Source organism: Urtica dioica, chromosome 2 (assembly GCF_054948205.1).
Source record: "Urtica dioica subsp. dioica isolate 48M chromosome 2, U.dioica_male_clone48M_v1_H2, whole genome shotgun sequence".
Lineage (NCBI taxonomy): Eukaryota > Viridiplantae > Streptophyta > Magnoliopsida > Rosales > Urticaceae > Urtica > Urtica dioica.
The window spans coordinates 52768587-52791766 of NC_142757.1; the positions used below are offsets into that span (position 1 = coordinate 52768587).

Sequence of the window (23180 nt, forward strand, 5' to 3'; positions counted from 1 at the left end):
TAGAAACCAGACAAAAAAATGGACGAATCAACAGACACTACATCTTTAAAGTAATAGAGAGAGTCAATAATAGAAAACCGTAAAAATCTAAGAGATTCAATCACAAACCAAGTAAAAAAACAGCAACGAACTGCAAGGAAACCAAAAGACATAATATGGATCTCCACAAAGACCGAGAATAGAAACTTTTCTCTCAAAATGATCTATAATCCAAGCATGGTGGTGGCGGTAATCAATCGAATCTCCCAAAAACGAATATGTTTGCCATGCGCAGAAATAAATAGTTCTCATATCAGAATTCACCATCATTCAGAGATTATACCCAACCTCACATCTAGAAAATGACTATTCGAGACAACCAGGGATCCAAAAATCATAGCCAAAGTACAAGTACGGTAAGTCAGCCAATGCATATCAGTACTCACCAAAAAGAAGCGTCGACCAATGATTCATTCAAATCCCGTATAACCAAAAAAAGAAACCCGACCTTTGGAAAATATGCATCTGTTTATAGGCCAGAACAACTCACTACAACCATTAAACCTAAAATATAGGGAAAAAAAACAGCTAGTACCAGCTGCTAAAATAAACAAAACTATCCAGAGAGATGAGCTAACAGAAGCAAAACACACAAAAATATAAACAATCAAACAAAAATATAAGTCCCTAGATGTCAATGCACGGTCCCAAAATATAAGCAATCAAACAAAAATATAAGTCCCTAGATGCCAATACACGGTCCCAAAATATAAGCAACCAAACACATGACATAAGCCCCTTGGAGAACTTATACCATAGTGACTCGTCAGAGGGAAGAATTCGTACAGAAAAACTGAGAACCAAAAATCTCTGAAGATGCTTCAACCAAATAAATTCCAACCTTACTAATCCAAGCATGTTGTGACGGTAATCTAGCGGACTTCCCAAAAACGAGTATAGTTTGCCATGCGCAGAAACAAATAGTTTTCTCATATCAGAATTCGTCAATCACAGATTATACACATTGGCGAATCACTGATTATACCCATACTCACACCCAGAAAACGACTATTCAAGACAATCAGGGGTACAAGTAAGAACGGTAACTCAGCCAACGAAATTAGTACTCACCAAAAAGAAGCATCAACCAACGACTCATTCAAATCCCTTATAACTAAAAAAGAAGCCCGGGCTCTGGAAGAAACGTTTTTTTGTTTATAGACCAGAACATCCCAGCTTCCACCATTAGACCTAAAATATCCAGAGAGATGAATTTAACATAAGCAAATACACAATCCCAGTCAATGCATGGTCCCAAAATATAAGCAATTGAAAACATTACATATACCCATTGGAGTACTAATACCATAGTGACTCGCCAGAGGGAGAAATCCGTACAGAAAAACTTAGAAGAAAAAATCTTGAAGACACTGAGACCAAATAAATTCCAACCATTGATCAATTGCGCAACAAGTGTCGCACTAGGATGGCAAGAACCTTACATAAGAGAAACCCAATATAAAGAACAAATCAACATCACATGGTATAGATGCCCAGACCATGAGCAACCTTACAGAAACGGCATCCCAATCGTTGAAGTAGTTCTCTAAACAATTGTGAAATCTTGAGTGATTTGCAAAATATTAAGATTTCAACAAAATTGCTCAAGTGCAAAATGAAATATAATTTTAATTTTCAATTTGGCTGCAATTTTATTTTATATACTTACTTACCTCCTCCGTCTCCGTCTTGCCCTTGTCCGTTCACCGACCCCACTTCGAGTGGGAGCGACCTTCACCGCTAGTGTCTGGGTCCAGATGGTTCGCTAGATGGACTCCATGTTCATTCCCTAAATTTGGGCATCAAAAGAGCAACCGACTTTTATTTCACATTCCCTTTCATGATTAGAAAACAGGCCTAGATTCTGAATAAGATATCTTTAGAGATTAATTCACAGATTAATATTTAAGTTCACAGATTAGAAACATATGTAAATCATGTCAGGAGGAATTAGTTCATTTAAAGAAACTACCCTTCTACTAAATCTGCTGAGGTATTAGGTATTCATAAAAAAATAAAATAAAAAACTTTTAAGGGCATACACAGGTTAGCTAGAAGGTAAAATCGAAAATGCTCGGAAATCATATGTAATTGCATTTAATATATATATATATATATATATATATATATTACTGAAAATGCAAATATATATATATATATATATATATATATATATATATAATGAGAATTTTAGAGTTGATCTGAGTCAGAGAGAGGTTTATGTACCAATTCAAGGACGGCCTCGCAATAAACGCATTGAGGTTGGTTTACCGCAACAAGTCATTAATTTTCGTGTATAAAGTCAGCTCTGGAAATTACGAAAAAGAAACAGAGTCCCAATCCATGAAGATATGTCACGCTTGAGTAAGAAGAAGCCCAAAGAAATAAATCCGCTCGGCTTGTTATAAACTGACCCAGACCATCTTTAAAGAAGAGATAAAGGCGAGCCAATATACCATCCAGACAGAAAATCAACTGAACATAAAAACAGCAAAATCCAAATGCATTGGGTTTGTGTCTTGACCATATCTGCAAAAGAGTAATACCACAAGAATTGAAATTTAAAGCACACCAAGACATCACTCAGCTAACAATGTAGTGATCTCACTTTAAGGCTTTGATGCCATAGAAAAACAGTGGTTAGTACTGATATAAAGCATTTTCATGAGCCTGAAACCTTGAACTATGTATAAAATTATACACATATAAGGATAGAAACTCAATGGGGCCACAAGTGTTGACATTATTATTGAAGGTAAGAGCATGACCGATTACATCATAGAAGAACAGATATATATATAAAAAAAAAAAAAAAAAAAAAAAAAAAACAGTTTATGTCCCTACCAACGAAAGGAAGGTCAAGACAATCTATAAGGCTTACAAAGGAAAATACCTTCATATATAAATAATATAAGAAAACTAAGAAGATAATTCGATCAATAACAAAGTAGAATATAACTAAATTTATTGATATTAATATGTTCTATCTTATGTTCTCGGGGAGCCACTCACATGGCCGTAAGCAAGTTTTCAGAAGCCCTGGAAGCTAAAAAACATCATAGAATACTATAAAAAAGTAGAGATAGAGAGACCTTGGGCTCTGTTAGAACTTACAGTTTTCCTTCCCGCAATATCTTCTTTTCATCCTCAGTTTTCATTCTTAATAAACCACGAATGCTGATAACCATGTATCTATTTTCAGAAAGCTAGTTACTGTGAGAAGCAACATATTGGATTATGGCAACAAAATCACCTCCAAGTAGAGGTAATATAGCAAAGAACGTGAAGAAATTAATTCATTGAGGCATAAGATAAATGATTTTGTACCATTCACGTCTTGCTCAAAATAAAACTGGAAAACATATCAATGTTAAGTTCTATTATCCAGTGCCACAATAACATTTGAAAAGAAGTAATAAAGAACCAGAGATCGACTCCGATTGACACAGATCAAAACGCTTCCACTAAAAAGAGGCAACGGAATCACTTCAAAGTACAAGTATCAAACACATTAAGAAACTGAGTCATCAAGGAATAAAAGAAATGGTACTGTAGTCATCAAGGCACATGAAGTAACTGGAAACACATCAATGTTAAGTTTTATTCGGTGCTACATTAACATTCGTATAAAAGAACCAGAGATCCATTAGGACTAACACATATCAAAGCGCACCGACTAAAAAGAGGAAATAAAAAACAAATAGGTACAGATAAAGTACATCATAATAGAATTGAGATAGACGGAGGTTAAGATTGTTGACCACACAACACACACGTACAGAGACACACGGGGTTCTGTTTTAGGGTGTAAAAAGAACGCTAAAGATAAAGGTGTCAGCGGTTAGCTATGCAATTATGACTTCATGTAATGCATGGTTAATTAACTTTCCTTTTCCACGAAAATGAAGCACAACTTTCTATCACCCCTGATCCTCATTCATGATTTTTATTTTCTTATATGGGTTATGCCTACGCTTTGATATAGCTTAGACTTTTAATTTGTCCCATAAGCAGAAGCGATCACAACAGATTTGTATTCTACAGATTTGCTTCGGCTCAATCAAAAGGGAAAAAAACCAACCTATTCAGGCCTTTTGAAAATTGAGTGAAGTGATCCTCCCAACTCAATTGAAATCCTGAGTCCTAGATGAGAGAGACAGAATTAATAAATCTCTGAAAGCTTGAAGACGCAAAGGCTGACAAGAACAATTTTCAGATGAGAATCCAACCTGCTTTGCGCTGAATCTCCCATTCCGCCAGATTTCCAGTCACGAGAGAACTTCCTTATCGCGTCTTCACGACCACATTGATGAATTAACAATGCAATTTGAATCTATAAGCTAGTATCTCCATAAAATATTCTGCAAAGACTACACCGACTGTTTAGAAAACAAAGACAAGGTGACAAGTTATAACATCGCTTATTTATTCGGTATAATGATAACAGTAACAGTAAGATTCATTTAGATGTTAGCAATAGGTCAATGAGCTAAAGCATATGCCTTATAGTACAGAAATTTAAACCATGTTATATCTGACACATCTACCATTATGTTCGTGAATTCTGTGATACATGTCCGTTAAGTAATAAAAAATGAAAGAAATAATCAATTAATTAAAATACGATGGAACTAGAAAATAGTCTCGCTTGATATTCATATTTATAACGAATACTTTCTTTTTTATTTTTGAATTTAGTTCAGGAAGAATCTCGGAAGGTATTTGTGGCCCCAAAACAAAACGCAGTTAATTTTGTTTGAAATGGGAAGAGAAAAGTGCTTAGTTTGTGAACTCTTTTTGTGAGATGAAGCATAATACTTTCAAACAAAAATAATTGCATATGTAAAACTCAGTGCTTTACATAGTTTCCATCTCGTCTTAATATGCAACAAAACAAATGAGCAGTTAACTTCAAAATCTGACTATTGAACGAGCAGAGTTCAAACACATAAATATGAACGAATTACCTCAAAATCTGAATGAGATATATCACGCTGTCCTTGGATAATGCTCCTAACCGATGAGCGGGTTAAGAAGATGAGTGCATAAACAAAGACAACAAACAGAGTGTTAAGAGAAGAATATATTGCTTCCCTTTGTGTCATGAACCATGATCTGACTATTAAACAAGCGAGTTCCGACACATGAATATATGAACAAATTTGATAAAAAGCATAGTGGAAAAGACCTTTTGATCAAATTTGAAATTTTAGAGAGATCAGAAACTTAGCCAACGCTTTGATAACATTATGTGTCCCTCAATGAATAGTTCCTAACATTGTGTGTCAAAATTCTTATAAAGGGTATATACTTCTTTTCTTTTGCAGATTACCTCTCTCCAGGTAAGAAGCTGACTGACATTGTACTTTGAAACCACATTTTTCAAAGTTTGATGAATCATCGAACGTACCAACTTCTCCTTTTCGTTCTCACCAAGGGACCGATCAATACTCCGCAACTGATCCGGCATGGGATTGGTCAGAACTCAAAGCCTTGTTTTCACCTGTAACAGAAAAAAATACACATAAAAAAAACCCCCACATTAAACAAACATAAATTTTCACACCAGTTCTGAGATTATGATTGTTTCACATACCTTTTTCAGGTCACAACTCCCATAAGTGATCTCGACTGGGTCTCTCAAACCATGAGATGTGTTCCTTCTACACGATATACATTCATGCCGAGAAAGTACGGAGCTTTGAATATATAAAAAAACTTGGATCCAAAACCCCAAGTCTTCATGCCTGGGATGTTCAGCAAAGTGTCAATTACATGCAATAATAGATACACTTCATGAACTGGATAATGTCTTATATACTAACCTGAGAGTACAAATGAGGTTCTTGAGGGCATTGGCGATATCTTATATACACTGTCATTGCCGAATCACACGAACTTCAACGAGCAGTCAACTGTGGGAGGCTGGCGACCTCTTCATGACACGCTCCAGCTCTGTGCAATGGGAGGTCAAGTTTTCCATTCCTTGATACAATTGGTAAAGGTGAGTAAAAACCAATTCATAACAATGCCGCTTGTAGAAATCAGTAAATAAAACAAGATATTGTAGGAATCAGTATATAAAAGCAAGATATTGTTCACATATACCAGTGGTCTTCTTAGAGTGTTGAAAGACCCATGTCCCTCGGTTGCTGTCTTTCTCGATTCCGATGTTCCTTACAAAGCGCATTGATCTCACTCACCATAGAGAACGAGCTGAATGGCTCAATTCCTCTCGCAAAGCCTGTGTAAAGATATCAAGTTAGAAACATATACACAGAAAAGTAAAAATAAATTTAAATGAAAAAAAAAGTACTCCCTATTTATAACTTTCTTTGTTCGATGATGACAATGGTTCGTATGTCTCTACATTGTACTGTTCTAAAAGGCATCGACAAGAAACGAGTTGGTGGCCCATGTTGACTCGAACCAGAAACAACCTAGATCAAAAAACAACAAATCTATGATTAAAAGCAATTTCAGAAAGAATTAGCAAAAACATACAACGAGGAACCGAACGTGATACTGGTGTATTTTACAGCAGGGGAGTTCCGCGGTAGAGTCGAAACGAAGCAAAACCAATCAAAGAGACTTGAGAGCGAGCTAGGGGTTTTAGCTTTGCTTTCTAGGGTTTTTACGAAAACTCTCGCTCGATATCACTATCACGAAGGCACTATTCTCGGCACCGGGACTTGTCTCCGCAGCCAATCTCGCTCTCCACCTGCGCTTTTAGCCCAATAACCGCCTCTGGAGCCCCGACAGAAGCTCGCCGGACGGGCTGAGATCTGGTGGTTGTGACATGAACTGGCCTCCGGACACACCGCAGATCAAGACAACCAACACCAGTCTCGGAAGAAGATTTAAGTACCCGTTATCGAAATCGGCGAGCTTATTGCTAAGGTCACAATCAGCCTTGCAATGCCAGAGACGGAATCGAGGTTTGGCGACAAGGCAGAGAGGGAAAGACTAGGAACTAACGAACCGAGTTTTCTTTCTAGGGTTTTTCCGGCACCGACGAAGGGATGGGTCAAGGGACTTTTGTATCCACAGCCAATCTCGCTCTCCACCCGCGCTTTTAGCCCAATCACCGCCTCCGGAGAACCGGAAGAAGCTTCGCCGGACGGGTTGAGATCTGGTGGTGGTGGTACGATCTGGCCTCCGGACACACCGCAGATCGACACCAACGACTCTAGTCTCGGCAGAAGATTGAAGTCCCCGTTATCGGCGAGCTTCTTGCTAAGGTCACGGCGATTCCGGCGACGGCGTCGAGGTTTGGCGACAGGGCAGAGATGGAATGGCTGGGAACGAACGAGCTGCGACGGTGCCGTAAAACCCTAGATCGCCATTTCACGCCGGACGGGTTAAAGGAGGTGCAATCTGGAAGATCAACACCGCCAACTCCAAGAGGAGTACCCGCAACCCGAACATGGCGACCTTTCGACTGGGCTCGGCGCCGACGATCGGAGATTCGATGTTCGAAGGGACGGGTCAAGGGACTTTTGTATTACACAGCCAATCTCGCTCTCCACCCGCGCTTTTAGCCCGATCACCGCCTCCGGAATTCCAATAGAAGCTTTCCGGACGGGTTGAGATCTGGTGGTGGTGGCGCGAACTGGCCTCCGGACACACCGCAGATCGGCACCACCACTCCAGTCTCGGCAGAAGATTGAAGTACCCGTTATTCGAACATTGAGGACCGGCGATATATTTGATGAGTCCGGCGACGGCGTCGAGGTTTGGCGACGGGGCAGAGAGGGAATGGCTGGGAACGAATGAGCTGAGACGGTGAAACCCTAAATCGGAATTTACACGCCGGTGATCCCTGTTTTATATACCACCAGAAACTTGGCGTCCAATTAACTTTCCCTTTTCGTTTCCCTCTCTCCTCGCCGTTAGATTATAATTTGATCCAACGGTTGTAATCTGTTGTTGTGATAATTGCCGGGGATTTTATTGTAGTTATATTATTTAATTACGATTCACCCCAATATATACACCAACGGATATAAAACTAGCTCCGTAGTATTATAATATTAATAACCATCAAATGACTCGCCCAACATTAATTAGCTCTCCGCGTCAAATTAACTTTCCTTTTCTTTCTCCTTGCGTTAGATTAGGTTTATGATCCACGATGGTGCCGTGACTTTTGATCCAACACCAGAAATTATGTTCTTATAAGTCCCTTCATTAACACTTTCCATTTAAAATACAATACATTTACAACTCACATGATCTACTTATAAGATCTCATAATTAATTACCAGACTTGATCCTAAATATATTAGACTTTGATTTTCCAAAATTAAGTTGTGATATTCTATAGAGTTGAAAAAGTAATATACATGTATTTATGTCATCTTAGATTTATGTATATTCCTCTGAAAAATTCCGTACACACTACTGATATTTCAAAGTGGTATATATCTTTCAGTCATGTTTTGTTTTTATACATTTTTTAATATCTATGAGATTTTTCAACTCTCTTTCTTCGATTTTGTTGCAATTCCGAATCAAGAATGGTGTGAGCTTATTAGCTGCTTAACTATTTTGTGTCAACGTCGATGAAAGTTGCACTATTGAATTATTTGCTTGATGTACAATAATTATAATCACACCTTCTTCATGTATTTATGTAGTAGATTATTTATTGGCCTTCAATGGTAATAGACTACGTTGTGGTTAAACTTTTAATTATTGGCAACATCTTATCTTTATTTATGTCAAGTTTGTGATTTTGAATTAGTGCAAGTTTTTTTTATTACTTGAAATATACTTTGGCGGATTGTAATTTAAAATCTAGTCAACAAATCATAATATTTGTTAACATATATGTTAACAAATCATATCATTTACTGACATATATGTCTAAAATTTTCAACACAAGCTCAAATTTGATAACATAATGTCAACAAATTATGTCATTTGTTGACATATATGTCATTAAATTTTCAAATAATTCTATATTTGTTGTTATACAAACTTAACAAGCAAGTCCACAAATCTTAGATTTGATGACATGTATGTCAACAACTCTTGTGTTTGGTAGCTCGATACAAGATTTAATGACATAAATGTCAACAAATCAAGGATTTGTTGACATAGAAGTCAACAAATCTTTAATTTATTGACATATAATAAATTCTGGATTCGTTGACATACAAAATAAAAAAAAATCTCGAATTTATAGACATACAAATCACCAAACCGTGGATATATAAGTTGTATTCTAAAGAAAATATTTGTGCAACCACTTAAATCTGACTTCCAAAAGATCCAATCACGCGATCATCACTAAAGCCCCAAACCTAATTATACATGGAACAATTCGTTATAACCTAATTATACACGATCCAAAAGACCGAGACTGTCAAAAATCTCAAAGTAATCTTACAGAGAAAACCAGAAGGTAGGGTCCGGCAAGAGAATAGAGGACAAAGAATAGCAACGAGAGGAGACAATAAATCCTATCGGCGAAAAGAATGTCGACGCGGCGAGTTCCGGCGAGAGTCTAAGCAGTAGAAGCTGAACTCAACCGGGCACTTTGAGCAACGACTTTTTTGGGCTCGAATGGGCGAGAGCAAATCTGGGCTCGATGACGGTGAATTCAGGTTTGATGAGGTTGGGCTCGTCGACGGTGAGGCTGGAGTTTTCGATTTGGTGACGGTCGTGTCTCCGCTGACGGATATGGGTTCGTTGAACTCGGCGGAGATGAACGCGACGGCGATAGTCAATCTCTCGAGTGAAATGATAATCTCAATCGATAATATTTCTTTTTTATATTTTACGTTTTATTTAAAATATCTATTTTTTTTCTTTATTAAACTTATTTTCTTTATCTTAGAATATGTAATCAGATAGTATTTGGACTTTACAAAAATGTCCTTCACTTAACTATCACCGATAAACACGTGGTCAATTAATTGATAGTGTGAGAGAAACCGTCAACAAAAGAACTATAATGCCATGAAACATGATATTGAAGGGAAAACATCTAGTTTTTATATTACAAGGGGCACATTGTAACAAGGACTGTATTTTAGGGGGCAAACGTGTTATTTATTCACGATAATTCATTAAAGAAAAATATTAAATAAATATCCCTTCTAGCATTTTTTTTTCTTTTTTGATTTATCTTCTTCTTCATCTTTCAAGTCCTTCATCGCAACCTTCATGCCCTTCGTCCCTACATAATTCTCTCCTACTCGTCCATTCCCCCATGCCCAACCACACAAAGCTCAAGTCCCTCTTTTTTTTCCTCCTCAAATCCCGGCGCGAGAGAATCATCCCCGTGTCCGAGTCGTAGCTGATTCTAAATAATCAGTACCAATTCGCCAAATCCATAACTCAAAACGTCAGCAAGTCCTGATCGATTTTCATTCCCGAGGAAGAGATCGAACAATTCTTATCAATGTTAGCCTCATTGATTTTTGTGGGGACATTTATTCAAACATCTTGCGTGCACGCAGATGGAGGCGATGAAGCTCGTGGGGGAGATCATGGAGAAGAGCTCGTGTGGTTGTGGATTAAGAGCGTTAAGGATTTGAGTTTGAAGGACGTCGTTCTCGCTTTTCAGAAGCTAAGCTTTTATTTCCAATGATGGCTGTGAAAGGAGATGGACCAGCGATTGGGATAAATCTCGGTATGACTTACTCGTGCGTCAGTGTTTGGCAACACGACCGAGTCGAAATCAACACCGTCTTCGATACGAATAGGTTGATTAGAAAGAGATTCAACGATACCAGGCCCGACCGCAAGCAAGTTGGTTTTTGGCCTAGAACCGGACCGCACGCAAAACAAACATGCCAGACCCGTAAAAAGAGGACCGAAAAGAAAAACAATCACCAAACCAGAAAAAGTCATCTTTACATCATATCTTATAGCTCCTAGCTAATCTCTAAGGATGAATTTTTATACTTCGGGCACAGAGAATGAAGCCATAATAAAACCATACATTCTCAAGAAGTGACATTCCATCATTCGTTGATGAAAAAGACTTCCATCTCTGACCCTCCTTAAATTCCAAAATCCGGCCAAAAACTGACTTTGATGGCCTCAACCCACTTTGAACTTTCATGTGATTTCGGTGCAGAGAAAATAAGTCACTGAATGAAAATTGTGGCTGTTCAGTAACCATGATATTATAATATCAAAAATTTCACTGACGAAATTTGAAAATTTTAAGCAAAAATGAAATTTCAACACTATAATTTTTTTTTAACATTCTTCTCAATTAGTCATCGATTACCGTCATCTTTATCACTAATTACACTTATGATATGTATTCTCTAGTTTCTTAGACTTACATGAAAAATAAGAAAACTATCATCATCTGAATGATCGAGACCGCCTTCGAGTTAAGGATATGTGAAGAAATGAATGACCGTTTGTACTTTAAACTTTTTCTTCAAGCGCAAAAACAACCATGATCTTCTTCACATACGAGCAAGAAAAATTAGCACTAAAAGTAACAATATATATATATATATATATATATATATATATATATATATATATATAAACTTTGATATTATTTCTTAATACCACTATTTTAACTTTATTGCATTTTTGTGGCTGAGAGGTTTTGGGCTTTAGTTTAGCCTATTAGTGTGCCTTTTGTTGCCGAGAGAAAGTACTAACGTTGCTTTCGCTTTCTCTTATCTAGACTTAAGGTCATTAATTTATTTTTGTTAAAAAAATAATAACTCAAAATCTAAAAATGGGCCTCTCATGGGAGGGGGTTGGGCCGGGCGTGTTTTTAATCCATAATTACAATCACGGAAAATAAAAAAATAAAAATACCCAAATCAGCTTTGGACGGTATTCCGATGGGCCCCTGTTTTGTCATTTTAGTTGATGTATGTGCACCATGATAATATTTTATTTATTTTTTTTACTTTTAATCATTTGGGAATTCACATTCATCCATTTATGGTAGTTTTGATCAAGGTTTGAAATCTCGCGCGAGATGAGGGTATCTCGCGCGAGATCTCGTTTCTCGCACCTCTGCGAGAGCGAGATGAGTATATCTCGCGGTATGTATTAAATCTCGCCGTCTCTCGCAATTTCTCGCGCTTTCCGCGCAATTTCTCGCACTTTCCGCGGGAGAAAATGAATATCTCGCGAAAAGACTTAAAAATATGTTAAAAAAATATTTAAAAAATGTTAAAAAAAATTTTAGACTGTTTTGGGTATGCCAAAGTCATTTCAAATAGCACAAGATGCGAGATACCCATTTAGTATCTGCTAGCTGCGCCATTACCACAAGCACAAGATGTTTTTTTCCACACCCTCTCACAGTATGGTAATGTATTAGATTTTAACTTCTATCCTATGTTATATAGTCTTGGTTTGTACTTTGTACTATGTTTGGTAATGTAATTTGTACTTTTTCTTTTTACAATTTGCAAATTAATATCTAAGTGATATCAAAATTAATTTCGTGAAAGTACAATATTTATAAATCAATATCAAAATTACTCTAAAAATTCTAATTTACAAATTAATATCAAAATTACTCTCTAAGTGTAATATGTTTTAAATGATATTAAATGATTTTTAACATACTAATAATATTTATAAGTATCAAAATTCATTAGGAGAAAATCAAACAATTTTTATTAGTATCCTAAACCCATTAATTTCACTTGTAACATATGTATGTATTGTAATTTTTTTTAAAATTACTTATTGTCCAAATACCCCGCGGAATACCATTTTATTTGCGGTATACCTCGCGGAATGCGAGTTACCACGCGGTACGAGATACCCTCAACGTTCGTCAAATACCGCGGAATACCCTGGTACGAGACGAGATACCCTCAAAATTTAAAGTGCGGTAAGGTTGCGAGATACGAGATTTCAATCCTTGGTTTTGATAGCAATAAAGTTCAAGTCTTCACCTTGACGAATTTCCAGCAACTGATACAAGCAAATTTGAAATATAGTTTTGAATAGAATAGGCTCTGTGATTAAAAAAAAAAAAAAAAAAAAAAAAAAAAAAAAAAAAAGCCTGCAAGAAAGAAATTGTTCGAGAATGAATTTTTTTGGGCTCATAGATTTTGTTTGTCTAATATCTAAATGGTAAAAAAAAAAAAAAACATTATAAGAAAACTTATATCAGACAGTAGGGTTCCATTGATTAGTCAAATCTGTTCGTTAGGAATACATGATGGATGTAATATTTGTGGGAGTGGATATCGCCCCCTTCCACTAGCGAGTTGGATCAACTAAGCCCAAGACAAGTTCGGTCCAAAGGGGATGAAGATAATGGTTAGGTCGACCCAAAGCCCAGTTCGGCCTAAAAATCACAGGCAAAGGTGAGATCGGCCCAAGACAATAGCAAGGGATACTTCATCAAAGATCGAATCCTAATTCGACCCGAGCCCATAAATGCTCTTAGACGGTCCCGCCAATTAATCCAAACGGGTGGTCTCCTAAGAAACGGTCAAATCGCCTAAAGATGGGGATATATGCGAGATTAGAGGATCGAAGACTGGCTCTGCACGTACACGTGTATCGATCTGAAGAGGCAGGAGAATCAGCGAGCTAGCTATAAAAGCTCGTTCCATCTTCATTTGAAAAGGGATGAATTTTTTTCGAAAGATTGCCATATAATTTCCGAGTTTATTATTCTATTTCCTGTTCATTCTCGTTCAAATTCTCTATTCTTGTAAGGTTTACATTCAATAATCAAAAAAGGGAATTCTCTTTCGCCCTTTCTATATTCAAATTCGTGTTATCTATTAATTTCTTTCGGATTTCGGTTTAATCTTCATAATCGGATTCTGAGACCCTTCTTTCATATAAATAAATATACGACAACTCAAATAAATCTGGTATAGATTGTTGGGACGAGAAATCGGCTCAATATTTTTCAGCTTTCTAATGCGTATGTAAATGTTGGCGTGTGGGTGTTTGTACGTGTACATACAAATTTTTCATCGTCCTAATATGTATATATTAAAAACATGGTCTAAAATAGTTTAGCACATTACCAAAATCTCAAAGCTCATTTTATACCAAAATCTCATAATCGTCCTAATATGTATATATTAAAAACAGGGTCTAAAATAGTTTAGCACATTACCAAAATCTCAAAGCTCATTTTATACCAAAATCTCATACCTCAAGGGCAAGGCTACGCTAAGCTGATTAAACAAAATATAGAAGAAACCACTATACTCGTGGACACTCTAAGCGAAGCGAAAAAATTATAATAACCAAAATCGGAAATCAAAATCCTTTATCAATCAACATTCTACTTAGACTGAAATTCTAGATCAAAATTCAATATAAATCAGCATTCTTCTTGGACATGATCACCTTTTGGACATATTTAGTCATCATCACAAGTTTACACATGAAACATAGATCGATTCTTATGGTTCAATCATTCACTAAAACAAAGATTTAACATGACATATTTCCACGAGCCAATTATAACCAGACAGACATATATCATCGGAAAAAAAACGTAAAACCATTTTGAGGTTCACCAGAGAAGAATACAAAGCCAAGTAACCTAAAACCAATTACTACAACAGTAATATCACGTGCAAATTCATAGAAACCAGACAAAAAATGAAGAATTTGCATGAACGAATCACATACACTACTGCTTACAATATCCATACGATATAATCAATATATATATAACATAAAATAAAACAGTAAAGCTAAACAATCAATACTATATACATCTAAGAGATTCAATCATAAAGAACCTAGTGAATAAGATATAAGAGATTCAAAGAACCTAGTAAAAAAATCATCACGCAATTGACACAAAATACAAGTATTTAAAGCCACACACCACATAAATAACAGACAACCCATTAAATAGAAAGTTAATCTACGTAAATAAGAAAGAGTACCAGCTCAAAATACATCCAAAGGTTACATATTTAAAGTACTATCACGCGCAAATTCATAGAAACCAGACAAAAAATGGACGGAATCAACAGACACTTCAAAGGGGCCTACTTACAACACCCATGCGATATAATTAATATATAGCATAACATATAATGGTAAAGCTAAACAACCAGTACTCTATACATCTAGAGATTCAATCATAAAGAACCAAGTACAAAAAATCAAAGAGAGACAATCATTAAGAACCAAATTAAAAAAAAAAAAAAAAAAAAAAAAAAAAAACTAAGAGAGTCAATCATAGAAAACCATAAAAATCTAAGAGATTCAATCACAAACCAAGTAAAAAAAATAGCAACGAACTGCAAGGAAGCCAAAAGACATAATATGGATCTCCACAAAGACCGAGAATAGAAACTTTTCTCTCAAAATGATCTATAATCCAAGCATATGATGGTGGTGGTAATCAAGCGAATCTCCCAAAAACGAATATGTTTGCCATGCGCAGAAACAAATAGTTCTCATATCAGAATTCACCATTCAGAGATTATACCCAACCTCACATCTAGAAAATGATTATTCGAGACAACCAGGGATCCAAATATCATAGCCAAAATAAAAGTAAGGTAAGTCAACCAATGCACACCAAAAAGAAGCGTCGACCAAAAAGAACCATTAAACCTAAAATATAGGGAAAAAAAAACAGCTAGTACCAGCTGCTAAAATAAACAAAACTCTCCACAGAGATGAGCTAACAGAAGCAAAATACACAATCCCAAAATATAAGCAATCAAACAAAAATATAAGTCCCTAGATGTCAATACACGGTCCCAAAATATAAGCAACCAAACACATGACATAAGCCCCTTGGAGAACTTATACCATAGTGACTCGTCAGAAGGAAGAATTCGTACAGAAAAACTGAGAACCAAAAATCCCTGAAGATACTGCAACCAAATAAATTCCAACCATATACTAATCCAAGCATGTTGTGACGGTAATCTAGTGGACTTCCCAAAAACGAGTATACTTACCTCCTCCGTCTCTGTCTTGCCCTTGGCCGTTCACCGACCCCACTTCGAACGGGAGCGACCTTCACCGCGCTAGTGTCCTTCACAAGATATTGCACGGCCATGAACACCTTCACAGCCACTTTGTGGGGTATTATGACCACCATCACTGCGCTCATGTCTGGGTTCCAGATGGTTCGCTGGACTCCCCGTTCATTCCCTAAATTTGGGCATCAAAAGAGCCACTGACCTTTATTTCACATTCATTTTCATGATTAGAAAACAGACCTAGATTCTGAATAAGATATCTATAGAGATTAATTGACGTACATCAATATTTAAATTCACAGATTAGAAACATATGTACATCATGTCAGGAGGAATTAGTTCATTTAAAGAAACTACCCTTCTATCTGCTGATGTATTAGGTATTCATAAAAAATAAAATAAAAAACTTTTAAGGGCATACACAGGCTAGTAAGCTAATAGGTAAAATAAAAAATGCTCGGAAATCATATGTAATTGCATTTAAAATATATATATATATATATATATATATATATATATATATACATATTTTCATTTTCAACGTCATGGATTTTGTTGATGATCCAGGTTTATAGTTTCACTTGCACATATCAGTTTTCAACAATCGTGGATCAACAGTTTCGACATTATTTTAATAAAGCATTCCATCATTTGCACTGCTGTAAATAAAATTCAGTTATATATATATATATATATATATATATATATATATATAATGAGAATTTAGAGTTGATCTGAGTCAGAGAGAGCTTTATGTACCGATTCAAGGACGGCCTCGCAATAAACGCATTGAGGCTGGTTTACCGCAACAAGTCATTGATTTTCGTGTATAAAGTCAGCTCTAGAAATTACGAAAAAGAAACAGAGTCCCAATCCATGAAGATATGTCACTCTTGAGTAAGAAGAAGCCCGTAGAAATAAATCAGCTCGGCTTGCTATAAACTGACCCAGACCATCTTGAAAGAAGAGATAAAGGCGAGCCAATATACCATCCAGACAGAAAATCAACCGAACATAAAAACAGCAAAATCCAAATGCATTGGGTTTGTGTCTTGACCATATCTGCAAAAGAGTAATACCACAAGAATTGAAATTTAAAGCACACCAAGACATCACTCAGCTAACAAAGTAGTGATCTCACTTTAAGGCTTTGATGCCATAGAAAAACAGTGGTTAGTACTGATATAAAGCATTTTCATGAGCCTGAAACCTTGAACTATGTATAAAATTATACACACATAAAGATAGAAACTCAATGGGGCCACAAGTATTGATATTATTATTGAAGGTAGGAGCATGACCGATTACATCATAGAAGAATAGATAAAAAAAAAACAGTTATATGTCCCTACCAACCAGAGGAAGATCAAGACAATCTACAAGGCTTACAAAGGGAAAAAATACCTTCATATATAAATAATATAAGAAAACTAAGAAGATAATTCGATCAATATCAAAGTAGAATATACCTAAATTTATTGATATTAATATGTTCTATCTTATGTTCTCGGGGAGCCACTCACATGGCCGTGAGCAAGGTTTCGGAAGTAGAGACCTTGGGCAATATCTTCTTTTCATCCTCAGTATTCATTCTTAATAAACCACGAATGCTGATAACAATGCATCTATTTTGAGCACAACTAGTTACTGTGAGAAGCAACATATTGGATTATGGCAACAAAATCACCTCCAAGTAGAGGTAAAATAGCAAAGCATGTGAAGAAACTAATTCATTAAGGCATAAGATAAATGATTTTGTACCATTCACGTCTTGCTCAAAATAAAACTGGAAAACATATCAATGTTGAGTTCTATTATCCAGTGCAACAATAACATTTGAAAAGAAGTAATAAAGAACCAGAGATCGACTCCGATTGACACAGATCAAAACGCTTCAACTAAAAAGAGGCAACAAAATCACTTCAAACTATAAGTATCAAACACATTAAGAAACTGAGTCATCAAGGCATAAAAGAAATCGTACTGTAGTCATCAAGGCACATGAAGTAACTGGAAACACATCAATATTAAGTTTTATTCGGTGCTACATTAACACTCGTATAAAAGAACCAGAGATCCATTAGGACAAACACATATCAAAGCGCTCCGACTAAAAAGAGGAAATAAAAAATAAATAGGTACAGATAAAGTACATCATAATAGAATCGAGATAGACGGAGGTTACAGAGACACACGGGGTTCTGTTTTAGGTTGTAAAAAGAACGCTAAAGATAAAGGTGTCAGGGGTTAGCTTATGACTTTATGTAAGGTATGGTTAATTAACTTTCCTTTTCCACAAAAATTAAGCACAACTTTCTATCACCCCTGATCCCCATTCATGATTTTTTTTTTCTTATATGGGTTATCCCCATCCACGAAAATTAAGCTTTGATATAACTTAGACTTTTAATTTGTCCCATAAGCAGAAGCAATCACAACAGATTTGTATTCTACAGATTTGCTTCGGCTCAATCAAAAGGGAAAAAAACCAACCTATTCTGGCCTTTTGAAAATTGAGTGAAGTGATCCTCCCAACTCAATTGAAATCCTGAGTCCTACATGAGAGAGACAGAATTAATAAATCTCTGAAAGCTTGAAGATATATTGGCTTGCAAAAGCTGACAAGAACAATTTTCAGATGAGAATCCAACCTGCTTTGCGCTGAATCTCCCATTCCGGCCAGATTTCCAGTCATGAGAGAACTGCTCTATCTCATCTTCACGACCACATTGATGAATTAACAATGCAATTTGAATCTATAAGCTAGTATCTCCATGAAATATTCTGCAAAGACAACACCGACTGTTTAGAAAACAAAGACAAAGTGACAAGTGTATCATGCTGTCCTTGGATAATGCTCCTTACCGATGAGCGGGTTAAGAAGATGAGTGCATAAACAAAGACAACAAACAGAGTGTTAAGAGAAGAATATATTGCTTCCCTTTGTGTCATAAACCATGATCTGACTACTAAACGAGCAGAGTTCAGACACATGAATATATGAAAAAATTTGATATAAAGCATAGTTGAAAAGACCTTTTGATCAAATTTGAATTTTTAGAGAGATCACAAACTCTGCCGACGCTTCGATAACATTGTGTCCCTCAATGAATAGTTCCTAACATTGTGTTTCAAAATTCTAATAAAGGGTATATACTTCTTTTCTTTTGCAGATTACCTCTCTCCGGGTAAGAAGCTGACCGACATTGTACTGTGAAACCACATATTTCAAAGTTTCATGAATCATCGAACGTACCTACATCTCCTTGTCGTTCTCACCCAGGGACCGATCAATACTCCGCAACTGATCTGGCACGGGATTGGTCAGAACTCAAAGCCTTGTTTTCACCCGTAACTGGAAAATATATATATAAAAAAACCCCACATTAAACAAACAGAAATTTTCACACCAGTTCTGAGATTATGATTGTTTCACATACATCCACAAATAAAAAATATGGAGCTTTGAATATATAAAAAAAAAAAAAAAAAAAAATAGATCCAAAGCCCCCAGTCCTTCATGCCTGGGATGTTCAGTAAAGTGCCAATTAGATATGATAATAGATACACTGTCATGAATCAGATATGTCTTATATACTAACCTGAGAGTCTCCCGAAACAAGTGAGATACTTAAGGGCATTGGCGATGTCTTATATGCATTGTCATCGCCGAATCAGACAAACTTCAGCGAGCAGTCAACTGTGGGAGCCCGGCAATCTCTTCGATGACGTGCTCCAGCTCTGTATATAAAACAATGCATGATAATGCCGCTTGTAGAAATCAGTTAATAAAACAAGATATTGTAGAAATCAGTAAATAAAACAAGATATTGTTCACATATACCAGTGGTCTTCTTGAGTGTTGAAACACCCATGTCCCCCGGCTTCAAAGTTTCTTGAATCATCAAACGCACAGACATCTCCTTGTAGTTCTCAACACTCCGCAACTGGTCCGGCGCGGGATTGGTCAGAGCTCAAAGCCGTGTTTTCACATGTAACGAAAAAAAAAACCCCCACTACACAAACATAAATTTTCACATCAGTTCTGAGATTATGATTGTTTCACATACCTTTTTCAGGTCACAATTCCCATAAGTGCTCTCGACTGGGTCTCTCAAACCATGAGATGTGTTCCTTCTACACGATATACATTCATGCCGAGAAAGTACGGAGCTTTGAATATATAAAAAAACTTGGATCCAAAACCCCAAGTCTTCATGCCTGGGATGTTCAGCAAAGTGTCAATTACATACAATAATAGATAAACTTTCATGAACAGGATTATGTCTTATACACTGACATCGCCGAATTAGTCGAACTTCAGCGAGCAGTCAACTGTGGGAGCCCGACGATCTCTTCGATGACGCGCTCCAGCTTTGTGCTATGGGAGGTCAAGTTTGCCCTTTCTTGATGCAATTGGTAAATGTAAGTAAAAAAAGCAATGCATAATAATGCCACTTGTAGTAATCAGTAAATAAAGCAAGGTTTTGTTCACATATACCAGTGGTCTTCTTAGAGTGTTGAAAGACCCATGTCCCTCGGCTTCAATTTCTTGTACGAGGTTGCTGTCTTTCTCGATTCCGACGTTCCTTACAAAGCGCATTGATCTCACTCGCATAGAGAACGAGCCGAATGGCTCAATTCCTCTCGCAAAGCCTGTGTAAAGATATCGAGTTAGAAACATATACACAGAAAAGTCCAAAAAATATATTCGAATGATGACATTGTACTGTTCTAAAAGGCATCGACAAGATTCCCGAGACAACATCCTCGTGGGCGGTGATGGCAGGGAGGGAAAACGAGCTGGTGGCCCATGTTGAGTCGAACCAGAAACAACCTAGATCAAAAAACAACAACAAATCTATGATTAAAAGCAATTTCAGAAAGAATTAGCAAAAACATACAAAGAGGAACGGAACGTGATACTGGTATATTTACAGCAGGGGAGTTCCGCGGTTGAGTCGAAACGAAGCAAAACGAATTAAAGAGACTGAGAGCGAGTGAGGGGTTTCAGCTTTGCTTTCTAGGGTTTTTACGAAAACTCTCGCTCGATATCACGAAGGCACTATTCTCAGGCATCTCCGGCACCGGGACTTGTCTCCGCAGCCAATCTCGCTCTCCACCTGCGCTTTTAGCCCAATAACCGCCTCTGGAGCTCCGACAGAAGCTCGCCGAACGGGCTGAGATCTGGTGGTTGTGGCATGAACTGGCCTCCGGACACACCGCAGATCAAGACAACCAACACCAGTCTCGGCAGAAGATTTAAGTACCCGTTATCGAAATCGGCGAGCTTATTGCTAAGGTCACGATCAGCCTTGCAATGCCAGAGACGGAATCGAGGTTTGGCGACAAGGCAGAGAGGGAAAGACTAGGAACCAACGAAACGAGTTTTCTTTCTAGGGTTTTTCCGGCACCGACGAAGGGATGGGTCAAGGGACTTTTGTATCCATAGCCAATCTCGCTCTCCACCCGCGCTTTTAGCCCAATCACCGCCTCCGGAGAACCGGAAGAAGCTTCGCCGGACGGGTTGAGACCTGGCGGTGGTGGCACGATCTGGCCTCCGGACACACCGCAGATCGACACCAACGACTCTAGTCTCGGCAGAAGATTGAAGTCCCCGTTACCGGCGAGCTTCTTGCTAAGGTCGCCGCGATTCCGGCGACGGCATCGAGGTTTGGCGACAGGGCAGAGATGGAATGGCTGGGAACGAACGAGCTGCGACGGTGCCGTAAAACCCTAGATCGCCATTTCACGCCCGGACGGGATAAAGGAGGTGCAATCTGGAAGATCAACACCGCCAACTCCAAGAGGAGTACCCGCAACCCGAACATGGCGACCTTTCGACTGGGCTCGGCGCCGACGATCGGAGATTCGATGTTCGAAGGGACGGCTTAAGGGACTTTTGTATTACACAGCCAATCTCGCTCTCCACCCGCGCTTTTAGCCCGATCACCGCCTCCGGAATTCCGATAGAAGCTTGCCGGGCGGGTTGAGATCTGGTGGTGGTGGCGCGACCTGGCCTCCGGACACACCGCAGATCGGCACCACCACTCCAGTCTCGGCAGAAGATTGAAGTACCCGTTATTCGAACATTGAAGACCGGCGATATATTTGATGAGTCCGGCGACGGCGTCGAGGTTTGGCGACAAGGCAGAGAGGGAATGGCTGGGAACGAACGAGCTGAGACGGTGAAACCCTAAATCGCAATTTACACGCCGGTGATCCCTGTTTTATATACCACCAGAAACTTGGTGTCCAATTAACTTTCCCTTTTCGTTTCCCTCTCTCCTCGCCGTTAGATTATATATTGATCCAACGGTTTGATCTGTTGTGATAATTGCCGGGGATTCTGTTGTAGTTATATTGCGATTCACCCCAGTATATACACCAACGGATATAAAACACACTCCGTGTTATAATATTTAATAACTATTAAATGACTCGCCCAGCATTAAATTCAGATCTGCGTGTCAAATTAACTTTCCTTTTCTTTCTCCTCGCCGTTAGCTCAGGTTTATTCAGTTCCAACGATGGTGATGTGACTTTTGATCCAACGCGGGAAATTATGCTCCTATAAGTCCCTTCATTAACATTTTGCATTTGGAATACAATACATTGACAACTCTCATGATCCACTTATAAGATCTCATAATTAATTACCAGACATAATCGTAAACGTATTAGACTTTGATTTCCCAAAATTAATTTGTGATATTTTAGAGTTGAAAAAATAATATACATGAATTTACGCCATCTTAGTTATCAATTTTGCAAAATCCATACTGAACCTTAGATTTTTTTTTATATACACCTCTAAAAATTCCGTACACACTTGATATTTCAAAGTGGTGTATATCTTCCGGTCATGTTTTGTTTTTATACATTTTTTTAATAATTACGAAATTTTTCAACTCTCTTTCTTCGATTCTGTTGCAATTCCGAATCAGGAATGGTGTGAGTTATTAGAAAATACGAATAGAATACGGTATTAATACGATCATGATATTATATCTATATCCTTGATATTAACTAAGGCCTTTCCTGCTTAATTATTTTGTATCAACATCGATGAAGGTTGCTCTATTTAATTATTTGCTTGATGTACTCAATTATAATCACACCCTCTTCATGTATTTATGTGGTAGATTATTAATTAGCTTTTAATAGTAATAGACTACATTATGGTTAGACTTTCAATTATTGGCAACA

General features: G+C 37.3%; 1 protein-coding gene across 1 annotated transcript; it reads right to left on the reverse strand.

Annotated features, from left to right (window-relative positions):
- Positions 1–1272: 1272 nt before the first annotated feature.
- On the reverse strand, positions 1273–22162 carry LOC149405587 (uncharacterized). Its single transcript, XM_089607323.1, has 14 exons — positions 20898–22162; positions 20695–20808; positions 20473–20627; positions 20266–20377; positions 20042–20192; positions 19816–19918; positions 19574–19712; positions 19228–19326; positions 18623–18755; positions 18465–18526; positions 16919–17033; positions 16731–16812; positions 15948–16143; positions 1273–1712 (listed from the first exon to the last, which is right to left on the reverse strand). The coding sequence occupies exons 4-7, from the start codon at positions 20271–20273 to the stop codon at positions 19657–19659; spliced, it is 318 nt and encodes a 105-aa protein (XP_089463449.1). The 5' UTR covers positions 20274–20377; positions 20473–20627; positions 20695–20808; positions 20898–22162; the 3' UTR covers positions 1273–1712; positions 15948–16143; positions 16731–16812; positions 16919–17033; positions 18465–18526; positions 18623–18755; positions 19228–19326; positions 19574–19656.
- Positions 22163–23180: the final 1018 nt, after the last annotated feature.

Coding starts and splice junctions, on each gene's coding strand:
- LOC149405587 (XM_089607323.1), bottom strand. Junction 19,919..20,041: donor GGAATTGTGACCTGAAAAAG/GTATGTGAAACA, acceptor GCGCCGGACCAG/TTGCGGAGTGTTGAGAACTA. Junction 19,713..19,815: donor AACACTCAAGAAGACCACTG/GTATATGTGAAC, acceptor TTTTATATACAG/AGCTGGAGCACGTCATCGAA.